The 13,006-nt window shown below is 50.9% G+C and overlaps 2 protein-coding genes across 3 annotated transcripts in view; both read left to right on the plus strand.

The window, feature by feature from the left end:
• LOC135515544 (dentin sialophosphoprotein-like) overlaps positions 1-2,922 on the plus strand; it is a 3,387-nt gene extending 465 nt beyond the window's left edge. The window contains exons 2-4 of the mRNA XM_064939160.1: positions 688-782; positions 1,274-2,069; positions 2,885-2,922. Of these exons, the coding sequence (XP_064795232.1) occupies positions 726-782; positions 1,274-2,069; positions 2,885-2,922 (891 nt within the window). The 5' untranslated portion in view covers positions 688-725. The remainder of the gene's footprint in view (positions 1-687; positions 783-1,273; positions 2,070-2,884) is intronic.
• Positions 2,923-5,993: 3,071 nt separating this feature from the next.
• LOC135515399 (skin secretory protein xP2-like) overlaps positions 5,994-13,006 on the plus strand; it is a 29,166-nt gene continuing 22,153 nt past the window's right edge. For both annotated transcript variants that reach the window (XM_064939072.1, XM_064939074.1), the window contains exons 1-2: positions 5,994-6,081; positions 6,877-6,933. In XM_064939072.1, the coding sequence (XP_064795144.1) occupies positions 6,880-6,933 (54 nt within the window). In that variant the 5' untranslated portion in view covers positions 5,994-6,081; positions 6,877-6,879. The remainder of the gene's footprint in view (positions 6,082-6,876; positions 6,934-13,006) is intronic.

Below are 13,006 nucleotides of genomic sequence, written 5' to 3' on the forward strand. Positions count from 1 at the left end.
CGTTACCTCTCCTCTTCTCCTACTATCTCTCCTCTTCTCCTCCTGTCTTCTCCTCCTCCCGTTACCTCTCCTCTCCTCCTCCCGTTACCTCTCCTCTTCTCCTACTATCTCTCCTCTTCTCCTCCTGTCTTCTCCTCCTCCCGTTACCTCTCCTCTCCTCCTCCCGTTACCTCTCCTCTTCTCCTACTATCTCTCCTCTTCTCCTCCTGTCTTCTCCTCCTCCTGTTACCTCACTTCTCCTCTTCTCCTCCCATTACCTCTCCTCTTCTCCTCCTGTCTTCTCCTCCTCCTGTTACCTCACTTCTCCTCTTCTCCTCCCATTACCTCTCCTCTTCCTGTCTTCTCCTCCTCCTGTTATCTCTCTTCTCCTCTCCTCCTCCTCTTCTCCTTCCCTCTTCTCCTCGTTTCTCTCTTTACCTCTTCTCCTCGTTTCTCTCGTTACCCCTCTCCTCTTCTCCTCCCATTACCTCTCCTCTTCTCCTCCTGTCTTCTCCTCCTCCTGTTATCTCTCTTCTCCTCTCCTCCTCCTCTTCTCCTTCCCTCTTCTCCTCTCGTTACCTCTTCTCCTCGTTTCTCTCTTTACCTCTCTCCTCCTCTTGTTACCTCTTTCCTCCACTCTTCTCCTTTCTTTATTTTCGAGGGACCTTGTATCATGCAGGTCCATTTCAACTGGTGAACATGTTACAGGATATTACAGGACACAATACCTGACAGTGAGAGACGACATGATGAAGATCAAACTGCTTCTGCTGATCTGGACTGCATCTGTGAACAGCCTGCCGGTAAGTAGCCTGATGGTGATGAGGGTGATGATGATGAGGATGATGGTGATGAGGGTGATGATGATGAGGATGATGATGATGATGATGGTGATGAGGATGGTGATGATGAGGATGATGGTGATAAGGATGGTGGTGGTGATGATGATGATGGTGAGGATGATGGTGATGATGATGATGATGGGGATGATGATGATGATGATAGTGGTGGTGGTGGTGATGGTGATGAGGATGGTGATGATGATGATGGTGATGGTGATGAGGATGATGAGGATGGGGGTCATGGTGATAAGGATGGTGGTGGTGATGATGATGATGGTGAGGATGAGGGTCAGGATGGTGATAAGAATGGTGTTAAAGATCTCTCCTCCTGTAGGTCCAGACAGAGTAGTTGATGTCAGTTTCTGAGGGTAGTAGAGATGACAACACTACCACCAGCTTTGAGAGAGAGAGTATTAAATGCATTACCATGACCTGTTTTCTGTGTCTTGCAGTGGCAAGCCTCCCCCCTGTCTGGCGTCAGCCCCTGGGGGATAGGAGAGGGTCACGAGAGAGGAGAGGACCCAGACGGCAGCTCAGCCCGGACTGGCCAGGACAGTAGAAAGGGGTGGGGTCTCGCCTTAGAGGGGTTTCCGGGAGTCACGCCTACCACGTTCCCTCAACCAACCAGAGCACAGGACAGTGGCCCCTCTCCCAGACCTACTTACGTGAGGAGGGGGCGTAGTCTCAAGGTTGATGACATCGCTAGCAATGACATTACAGAGGAGGAGCTGACAATGTCCTATAAAACTCTTCCTGGTTACAGTGAGGACCGGTTGCTAGGGGAGGAGTTTGGTGATTATGGGATGCAGAGGGACTCACCCGGCAGTGAATCGCATACCGGGAAAGACCCGACAGATCACAATGACTCCTCCAAATCAAGTGATTCTGTTGACTCTAACACCTCTAGTGATTCAAGCGATTCCTCCAAGTCAAGTGACTCTAGCGATTCAAGTGATTCCAGCGACTCAAGTGATTCAAGCGACTCTAGCGACTCCAGCGATTCAAGTGATTCCAGCGATTCAAGCGACTCAAGTGATTCAAGCGACTCTAGTGACTCTAGCGATTCTAGCGACTCAAGTGATTCTAGCGACTCAAGTGATTCTAGCGACTCAAGTGATTCTAGCGACTCAAGTGATTCTAGCGACTCAAGTGATTCTAGCGATTCTAGTGATTCTAGCGACTCAAGTGATTCTAGCGACTCAAGTGATTCTAGCGACTCAAGTGATTCTAGCGACTCTAGCGACTCAAGTGACTCTAGTGATTCAAGTGACTCTAGTGATTCAAGTGATTCTAGCGACTCAAGTGATTCTAGTGACTCAAGTGATTCTAGCGACTCAAGTGACTCTAGTGATTCAAGTGACTCTAGTGATTCAAGTGACTCTAGTGATTCAAGTGACTCTAGTGATTCAAGTGACTCTAGTGATTCAAGTGATTCTGGCAATTCAAGTGAGTCAAGCAACTCTAGTGATTCTAAAAGTTAAAGTGAATCAATCTCCACAGACAAATAACGGCAGTAACTCTAGTACCAGCTAGGCAGTGAGAGAGAGAGGAGAGAGAGACAACAAGACAGAGAAAGACAGAGGAAGAGAGAGAGAGACAACAAGACAGAGAGAGAGAGAGGAGAGAGAGACAACAAGACAGAGAGAGAGAGAGAGAGAGAGAGAGGAGAGAGAGGAGAGAGAGACAACAAGACAGAGAAAGACAGAGGAAGAGAGAGAGAGAGAGACAACAAGACAAAAGAGAGAGAGAGAGAGAGAGAGAGAGAGAGGGGAGAGAGAGACAACAAGACAGAGAAAGAGAAGAAGAGAGAGAGACAGAGAGAGAGAGAACAAGACCGAGAGAGAGAGAACAAGACAGGGAGAGAGAGAGAGAGAGAGAGAGAGAGAGAGAGAGAGAACAAGACAGAGAGAGAGAGAACCAGAGCCAGATGTCATACTATGTCTCAAGCTTGTAGGACTGCAATAGTACCTTTTTATATAGATTATAGATATATTTTATATAGATATCTGATGTGCTTTTCTATGTGTGTCTCATTTTACAGTTGTGTTTTTCATGTTTACTAGTAAATAAAGTGTTCCACAATAAAACACTGGCCAAGTGACTTATGTAATGGAGAGGCCATTTAAATGGGTTTATATGATCACACACTTAAACTTAAACTTACATTTCAATTTCATTTTCAATGACATCATTGTTGTGCTTTGTGTGATTTTAACCACGTGGGCATTGCCTCCTGATTTATTTTACCTTTATTTAACCAGGCAAGTCAGTTAAGAACAAATTCTTATTTTCAATGACGGCCTAGGAACAATGGGTTAACTGCCTGCTCAGGGGCAGAACGACAGATTTGTACCTTGTCAGCTCGGGGATTCGAACTTGCAACCTTCCGGTTACTAGTCCAAAGCTCTAACCACTAGGCTACCCTGTCGCCCCAACTAATTGGTTGATGTCATGTTTAACACTTATCTTCCTCCATCTTTTGTACTACTAAACAAAGGAACGCTCAATTTGAACTTGTTGATGTTGGGGTGGTGCTGGAGGGGGCGAATATGAAGCAAACACAGACAGTGGGCCTTTGTGTTTTGTTCGGTTTTGGGTGTGATCCCGTCTCTATGGTCCTATAAACCAAGCCACAGTCTAGGTCCCGCTCTGACCCTGTCCTAGTCACACAAACCACATAACACCTCCTGGAGAGGAGAAGACCACAGACCACATAACACCTCCTAGAGAGGAGAAGACCACAGACCACATAACACCTCCTAGAGAGGAGCAGGGGAGGCAAGGAGAAGACCACTCCAGGAGTGAAGGAGAGGAGAAGACCACTCCAGGAGTGAAGGAGAGGAGAAGACCACTCCAGGGCTGAAGGAGAGGAGAAGACCACTCCAGGAGAGAAGGAGAGGAGAAGACCACTCCAGGAGAGAAGGAGAGGAGAAGACCACTCCAGGAGAGAAGGAGAGGAGAAGACCACTCTAGGGGAGAAGGAAAGGAGAAGACCACTCCAGGAGAGAAGGAGAGGAGAAGACCACTCCAGGAGAGAAGGAGAGGAGAAGACCACTCCAGGAGAGAAGGAGAGGAGAAGACCACTCCAGGAGAGAAGGAGAGGAGAAGACCACTCCAGGAGAGAAGGAGAGGAGAAGACCACTCCAGGAGAGAAGGAGGGGAGAAGACCACTCCAGGAGAGAAGGAGAAGAGAAGACCACTCCAGGAGAGAAGGAGAAGAGAAGACCACTCCAGGAGAGAAGGAGAGGAGAAGACCACTCTAGGGGAGAAGGAGAGGAGAAGACCACTCCAGGAGAGAAGGAGAGGAGAAGACCACTCCAGGAGAGAAGGAGAGGAGAAGACCACTCCAGGAGTGAAGGAGAGGAGAAGACCACTCCAGGAGTGAAGGAGAGGACTAGACCACTCCAGGGGAGAAGGAGAGGAGAAGACCACTCCAGGAGAGAAGGAGAGGAGAAGACCACTCTAGGACTGAAGGAGAGGAGAAGACCACTCCAGGACTGAAGGAGAGGAGAAGACCACTCCAGGACTGAAGGAGAGGAGAAGACCACTCCAGGAGTGAAGGAGAGGAGAAGACCACTCCAGGAGTGAAGGAGAGGACTAGACCACTCCAGGAGAGAAGGAGAGGAGAAGACCACTCCAGGAGAGAAGGAGAGGACTAGACCACTCCAGGAGAGAAGGAGAGGACTAGACCACTCCAGGAGAGAAGGAGAGGACTAGACCACTCCAGGAGAGAAGGAGAGGACTAGACCACTCCAGGACTGAAGGAGAGGAGAAGACCACTCCAGGACTGAAGGAGAGGAGAAGACCACTCCAGGACTGAAGGAGAGGAGAAGACCACTCCAGGAGAGAAGGAGAGGAGAAGACCACTCCAGGACTGAAGGAGAGGAGAAGACCCCTCCAGGAGAGGAGAAGACCACTCCAGGAGAGGAGAAGACCACTCCAGGGGAGAAGGAGAGGAGAAGACCACTCCAGGACTGAAGGAGAGGAGAAGACCACTCCAGGAGAGGAGAAGACCACTCCAGGACTGAAGGAGAGGAGAAGACCACTCCAGGACTGAAGGAGAGGAGAAGACCACTCCAGGAGTGAAGGAGAGGAGAAGACCACTCCAGGAGAGAAGGAGAGGAGAAGACCACTCCAGGACTGAAGGAGAGGAGAAGACCACTCCAGGAGAGGAGAAGACCACTCCAGGACTGAAGGAGAGGAGAAGACCACTCCAGGACTGAAGGAGAGGAGAAGACCACTCCAGGAGTGAAGGAGAGGACTAGACCACTCCAGGAGAGAAGGAGAGGAGAAGACCACTCCAGGACTGAAGGAGAGGAGAAGACCACTCCAGGAGAGAAGGAGAGGAGAAGACCACTCCAGGACTGAAGGAGAGGAGAAGACCACTCCAGGAGTGAAGGAGAGGAGAAGACCACTCCAGGAGAGAAGGAGAGGAGAAGACCACTCCAGGAGAGAAGGAGAGGACAAGACCACTCCAGGGCTGAAGGAGAGGAGAAGACCACTCCAGGAGAGAAGGAGAGGAGAAGACCACTCCAGGAGAGAAGGAGAGGAGAAGACCACTCCAGGAGTGAAGGAGAGGAGAAGACCACTCCAGGAGAGAAGGAGAGGAGAAGACCACTCCAGGAGAGAAGGAGAGGAGAAGACCACTCCAGGAGAGAAGGAGAAGAGAAGACCACTCCAGGAGTGAAGGAGAGGAGAAGACCACTCCAGGAGAGAAGGAGAGGAGAAGACCACTCCAGGAGAGAAGGAGAGGAGAAGACCACTCCAGGTGAGAAGGAGAGGAGAAGACCACTCCAGGTGAGAAGGAGAGGACCACCCCCGGTTTGAACCCAACAACGCATCCCCAGACATCATAACGTAGAAATATCCTGTCCAATCAGCTGTCTCAGAATAAAAGAGTTGTATAATAAAACAGACGCTGTTAAATGAAAACATTTTAAAACCATCTGTTCATGAGTTTAACACACCCACCGTCAACCACAGGTTTCAGAACAACTAACCCCAGGGAGTGGGGAGTGGCCTGTGAAGGAGTGGCCTGTGATGCGTTTCCTGTCCTATCTGTGTTGTGATTGGTTGATCAGGGTGAGAGGAGTTCTGATTGGTGGATCAGGTGTGACGTGTGAGTTCTAAATCAACCCCAATAGGGACCAGCAACAGAATTCTGATCTGTAGTCTGAAACATTGGATTAGAAACCTACAGACTACAGAACCAGTCTGCTGTTTAAAGACCGGACGGAGATTAATCAGGAGAAAACAAAAGGTTTGCTTAAACGTTCACCCTTTATGTTATCTGGAGTTGTAACTGTTGCTGAGATTGTTGCTGAAGAGGCCTGGTCATATTCCATAATGAATGATACAGTGACAATATGAAGACACTGCTGTTCATTTACAAGTTAAACTAACAACTGTTACTGTTGATCTGTTAGTTAAACTAACAACTATTATTGTTATTCTGTTAATTAAACTAACAACTATTATTGTTGATCTGCTAGTTAAACTAACAACTATTACTGTTGATCTGCTAGTTAAACTAACAACTATTACTGTTGATCTGCTAGTTAAACTAACAACTATTACTGTTGATCTGCTAGTTAAACTAACAACTACTGCTGTCGGTCTATTAGTTAAACTACCAACTATTACTGTTGATTTCTTAGTTAAACTAACAACTATTACTGTTGATTTCTTAGTTAAACTAACAACTATTACTGTTGATCTGTCAGTTAAACTAACAACTATTACTGTCGGTCTATTAGTTAAACTAACAACTATTACTGTTGATTTCTTAGTTAAACTAACAACTATTACTGCTGGTCTGTTAGTTAAACTAACAACTATTACTGTTGATCTGTTAGTTAAACTAACAACTATTACTGTTGATTTCTTAGTTAAACTAACAACTATTACTGCTGGTCTGCTAGTTAAACTAACAACTATTACTGTTGGTATGTCAGTTAAACTAACAACTATTACTGTCGGTATGTTAGTTAACTAACAACTATTACTGTTGATCTGTTAGTTAAACTACCAACTATTACTGTTGTTCTGTTAACAGGTCATGAGGATAGTGTTGATCTGGATATGTCTTCTGGGCATGAGTCTAGCCTTCCCTGTAAGTATCTCTTTCTCCCTCCCTCCGTCCCATGATGTGTTCTGCCTCTCTCTCTCTCTGTCTCCCTCCATCTCCCTCCTAACAGGCTGTGTTCTGTCTCTCCCTCCATCTCCCTCCTAACAGGCTGTGTTCTGTCTCTCCCTCCATCTCCCTCCTAACAGGCTGTGTTCTGTCTCTCCCTCCATCTCCCTCCTAACAGGCTGTGTTCTGTCTCTCCCTCCATCTCCCTCCTAACAGGCTGTGTTCTGTCTCTCCCTCCATCTCCCCCCTAACAGGCTGTGTTCTGTCTCTCCCTCCATCTCCATCCTAACAGGCTGTGTTCTGTCTCTCCCTCCATCTCCCTCCTAACAGGCTGTGTTCTGTCTCTCCCTCCATCTCCCTCCTAACAGGCTGTGTTCTGTCTCTCCCTCCATCTCCATCCTAACAGGCTGTGTTCTGTCTCTCCCTCCATCTCCATCCTAACAGGCTGTGTTCTGTCTCTCCCTCCATCTCCCTCCTAACAGGCTGTGTTCTGTCTCCCTCCATCTCCCTCCTAACAGGCTGTGTTCTGTCTCTCCCTCCATCTCCCTCCTAACAGGCTGTGTTCTGTCTCTCCCTCCATCTCCCTCCTAACAGGCTGTGTTCTGTCTCTCCCTCCATCTCCATCCTAACAGGCTGTGTTCTGTCTCTCCCTCCATCTCCCTCCTAACAGGCTGTGTTCTGTCTCTCCCTCAAACTCCATCCTAACAGGCTGTGTTCTGTCTCTCCCTCCATCTCCCTCCTAACAGGCTGTGTTCTGTCTCTCCCTCCATCTCCCTCCTAACAGGCTGTGTTCTGGCTCTCCCTCCATCTCCCTCCTAACAGGCTGTGTTCTGTCTCTCCCTCCATCTCCCTCCTAACAGGCTGTGTTCTGTCTCTCCCTCCATCTCCCTCCTAACAGGCTGTGTTCTGTCTCTCCCTCCATCTCCCTCCTAACAGGCTGTGTTCTGTCTCCCTCCATCTCCCTCCCCTAATAGGCTGTGTTCTGTCTCTCCCTCCATCTCCCTCCTAACAGGCTGTGTTCTGTCTCTCCCTCCATCTCCCTCCTAACAGGCTGTGTTCTGTCTCTCCCTCCATCTCCCTCCTAACAGGCTGTGTTCTGTCTCTCCCTCCATCTCCCCCTAACAGGCTGTGTTCTGTCTCTCCCTCCATCTCCCTCCTAACAGGCTGTGTTCTGTCTCTCCCTCCATCTCCCTCCTAACAGGCTGTGTTCTGTCTCTCCCTCCATCTCCCTCCTAACAGGCTGTGTTCTGTCTCTCCCTCCATCTCCCTCCTAACAGGCTGTGTTCTGTCTCTCCCTCCATCTCCCTCCTAACAGGCTGTGTTCTGTCTCTCCCTCCATCTCCCTCCTAACAGGCTGTGTTCTGTCTCTCCCTCCATCTCCCTCCTAACAGGCTGTGTTCTGTCTCTCCCTCCATCTCCCTCCTAACAGGCTGTGTTCTGTCTCTCCCTCCATCTCCCTCCTAACAGGCTGTGTTCTGTCTCTCCCTCCATCTCCCTCCTAACAGGCTGTGTTCTGTCTCTCCCTCCATCTCCCTCCTAACAGGCTGTGTTCTGTCTCTCCCTCCATCTCCCCCCTAACAGGCTGTGTTCTGTCTCTCCCTCCATCTCCCTCCTAACAGGCTGTGTTCTGTCTCTCCCTCCATCTCCCTCCTAACAGGCTGTGTTCTGTCTCTCCCTCCATCTCCCTCCTAACAGGCTGTGTTCTGTCTCCCTCCATCTCCCTCCTAACAGGCTGTGTTCTGTCTCTCCCTCCATCTCCCTCCTAACAGGCTGTGTTCTGTCTCTCCCTCCATCTCCCTCCTAACAGGCTGTGTTCTGTCTCTCCCTCCATCTCCCTCCTAACAGGCTGTGTTCTGTCTCTCCCTCCATCTCCCTCCTAACAGGCTGTGTTCTGTCTCTCCCTCCATCTCCCCCTAACAGGCTGTGTTCTGTCTCTCCCTCCATCTCCCTCCTAACAGGCTGTGTTCTGTCTCTCCCTCCATCTCCCTCCTAACAGGCTGTGTTCTGTCTCTCCCTCCATCTCCCTCCTAACAGGCTGTGTTCTGTCTCCCTCCATCTCCCTCCTAACAGGCTGTGTTCTGTCTCTCCCTCCATCTCCCTCCTAACAGGCTGTGTTCTGTCTCTCCCTCCATCTCCCTCCTAACAGGCTGTGTTCTGTCTCTCCCTCCATCTCCCTCCTAACAGGCTGTGTTCTGTCTCTCCCTCCATCTCCCTCCTAACAGGCTGTGTTCTGTCTCTCCCTCCATCTCCCTCCTAACAGGCTGTGTTCTGTCTCTCCCTCCATCTCCCTCCTAACAGGCTGTGTTCTGTCTCTCCCTCCATCTCCCTCCTAACAGGCTGTGTTCTGTCTCCCTCCATCTCCATCCTAACAGGCTGTGTTCTGTCTCTCCCTCCATCTCCCTCCTAACAGGCTGTGTTCTGTCTCCCTCCATCTCCCTCCTAACAGGCTGTGTTCTGTCTCCCTCCATCTCCCTCCTAACAGGCTGTGTTCTGTCTCTCCCTCCATCTCCCTCCTAACAGGCTGTGTTCTGTCTCTCCCTCCATCTCCCTCCTAACAGGCTGTGTTCTGTCTCTCCCTCCATCTCCCTCCTAACAGGCTGTGTTCTGTCTCTCCCTCCATCTCCCTCCTAACAGGCTGTGTTCTGTCTCTCCCTCCATCTCCCTCCTAACAGGCTGTGTTCTGTCTCTCCCTCCATCTCCTCCTAACAGGCTGTGTTCTGTCTCTCCCTCCATCTCCCTCCTAACAGGCTGTGTTCTGTCTCTCCCTCCATCTCCCTCCTAACAGGCTGTGTTCTGTCTCTCCCTCCATCTCCCTCCTAACAGGCTGTGTTCTGTCTCTCCCTCCATCTCCATCCTAACAGGCTGTGTTCTGTCTCTCCCTCCATCTCCCTCCTAACAGGCTGTGTTCTGTCTCTCCCTCCATCTCCCTCCTAACAGGCTGTGTTCTGTCTCTCCCTCCATCTCCCCCTAACAGGCTGTGTTCTGTCTCTCCCTCCATCTCCATCCTAACAGGCTGTGTTCTGTCTCTCCCTCCATCTCCCTCCTAACAGGCTGTGTTCTGTCTCTCCCTCCATCTCCCTCCTAACAGGCTGTGTTCTGTCTCTCCCTCCATCTCCCTCCTAACAGGCTGTGTTCTGTCTCTCCCTCCATCTCCCTCCTAACAGGCTGTGTTCTGTCTCTCCCTCCATCTCCCTCCTAACAGGCTGTGTTCTGTCTCTCCCTCCATCTCCATCCTAACAGGCTGTGTTCTGTCTCTCCCTCCATCTCCCTCCTAACAGGCTGTGTTCTGTCTCTCCCTCCATCTCCCTCCTAACAGGCTGTGTTCTGTCTCTCCCTCCATCTCCCTCCTAACAGGCTGTGTTCTGTCTCTCCCTCCATCTCCATCCTAACAGGCTGTGTTCTGTCTCTCCCTCCATCTCCCTCCTAACAGGCTGTGTTCTGTCTCTCCCTCCATCTCCATCCTAACAGGCTGTGTTCTGTCTCTCCCTCCATCTCCCTCCTAACAGGCTGTGTTCTCCATCTCCCTCCTAACCTGTGTTCTCCTCCCTCCATCCCTCCTAACAGGCTGTGTTCTGTCTCTCCCTCCATCTCCCTCCTAACAGGCTGTGTTCTGTCTCTCCCTCCATCTCCCTCCTAACAGGCTGTGTTCTGTCTCTCCCTCCATCTCCCTCCTAACAGGCTGTGTTCTGTCTCTCCCTCCATCTCCCTCCTAACAGGCTGTGTTCTGTCTCTCCCTCCATCTCCCTCCTAACAGGCTGTGTTCTGTCTCTCCCTCCATCTCCCCCTAACAGGCTGTGTTCTGTCTCTCCCTCCATCTCCATCCTAACAGGCTGTGTTCTGTCTCTCCCTCCATCTCCCTCCTAACAGGCTGTGTTCTGTCTCTCCCTCCATCTCCCTCCTAACAGGCTGTGTTCTGTCTCTCCCTCCATCTCCATCCTAACAGGCTGTGTTCTGTCTCTCCCTCCATCTCCCTCCTAACAGGCTGTGTTCTGTCTCTCCCTCCATCTCCATCCTAACAGGCTGTGTTCTGTCTCTCCCTCCATCTCCCTCCTAACAGGCTGTGTTCTGTCTCTCCCTCCATCTCCCTCCTAACAGGCTGTGTTCTGTCTCTCCCTCCATCTCCCTCCTAACAGGCTGTGTTCTGTCTCTCCCTCCATCTCCCTCCTAACAGGCTGTGTTCTGTCTCTCCCTCCATCTCCCTCCTAACAGGCTGTGTTCTGTCTCTCCCTCCATCTCCCTCCTAACAGGCTGTGTTCTGTCTCTCCCTCCATCTCCCTCCTAACAGGCTGTGTTCTGTCTCTCCCTCCATCTCCATCCTAACAGGCTGTGTTCTGTCTCTCCCTCCATCTCCCTCCTAACAGGCTGTGTTCTGTCTCTCCCTCCATCTCCCTCCTAACAGGCTGTGTTCTGTCTCTCCCTCCATCTCCCCCCTAACAGGCTGTGTTCTGTCTCTCCCTCCATCTCCATCCTAACAGGCTGTGTTCTGTCTCTCCCTCCATCTCCATCCTAACAGGCTGTGTTCTGTCTCTCCCTCCATCTCCCTCCTAACAGGCTGTGTTCTGTCTCTCCCTCCATCTCCCCCCTAACAGGCTGTGTTCTGTCTCTCCCTCCATCTCCATCCTAACAGGCTGTGTTCTGTCTCTCCCTCCATCTCCCTCCTAACAGGCTGTGTTCTGTCTCTCCCTCCATCTCCCTCCTAACAGGCTGTGTTCTGTCTCTCCCTCCATCTCCCTCCTAACAGGCTGTGTTCTGTCTCTCCCTCCATCTCCCTCCTAACAGGCTGTGTTCTGTCTCTCCCTCCATCTCCCTCCTAACAGGCTGTGTTCTGTCTCTCCCTCCATCTCCCTCCTAACAGGCTGTGTTCTGTCTCTCCCTCCATCTCCCTCCTAACAGGCTGTGTTCTGTCTCTCCCTCCATCTCCCTCCTAACAGGCTGTGTTCTGTCTCTCCCTCCATCTCCCTCCTAACAGGCTGTGTTCTGTCTCTCCCTCCATCTCCTCCTAACAGGCTGTGTTCTGTCTCTCCCTCCATCTCCTCCTAACAGGCTGTGTTCTGTCTCTCCCTCCATCTCCATCCTAACAGGCTGTGTTCTGTCTCTCCCTCCATCTCCCTCCTAACAGGCTGTGTTCTGTCTCTCCCTCCATCTCCCTCCTAACAGGCTGTGTTCTGTCTCTCCCTCCCTCCTAACAGGCTGTGTTCTGTCTCTCCCTCCATCTCCCTCCTAACAGGCTGTGTTCTGTCTCTCCCTCCATCTCCCTCCTAACAGGCTGTGTTCTGTCTCTCATCCTCCATCTCCCTCCTAACAGGCTGTGTTCTGTCTCTCCCTCCATCTCCCTCCTAACAGGCTGTGTTCTGTCTCTCCCTCCATCTCCCTCCTAACAGGCTGTGTTCTGTCTCTCCCTCCATCTCCCCCTAACAGGCTGTGTTCTGTCTCTCCCTCCATCTCCATCCTAACAGGCTGTGTTCTGTCTCTCCCTCCATCTCCCTCCTAACAGGCTGTGTTCTGTCTCTCCCTCCATCTCCCTCCTAACAGGCTGTGTTCTGTCTCTCCCTCCATCCCTCCATCTCCATCTCCTAACAGGCTGTGTTCTGTCTCTCCCTCCATCTCCCTCCTAACAGGCTGTGTTCTGTCTCTCCCTCCATCTCCATCCTAACAGGCTGTGTTCTGTCTCTCCCTCCATCTCCCTCCTAACAGGCTGTGTTCTGTCTCTCCCTCCATCTCCCTCCTAACAGGCTGTGTTCTGTCTCTCCCTCCATCTCCCTCCTAACAGGCTGTGTTCTGTCTCTCCCTCCATCTCCCTCCTAACAGGCTGTGTTCTGTCTCTCCCTCCATCTCCCTCCTAACAGGCTGTGTTCTGTCTCTCCCTCCATCTCCCTCCTAACAGGCTGTGTTCTGTCTCTCCCTCCATCTCCCTCCTAACAGGCTGTGTTCTGTCTCTCCCTCCATCTCCATCCTAACAGGCTGTGTTCTGTCTCTCCCTCCATCTCCCTCCTAACAGGCTGTGTTCTGTCTCTCCCTCCATCTCCTCCTAACAGGCTGTGTTCTGTCTCTC

The sequence above is a fragment of the Oncorhynchus masou genome, chromosome 27, assembly GCF_036934945.1.
Source record: "Oncorhynchus masou masou isolate Uvic2021 chromosome 27, UVic_Omas_1.1, whole genome shotgun sequence".
NCBI classification, from domain to species: Eukaryota; Metazoa; Chordata; class Actinopteri; order Salmoniformes; family Salmonidae; genus Oncorhynchus; species Oncorhynchus masou.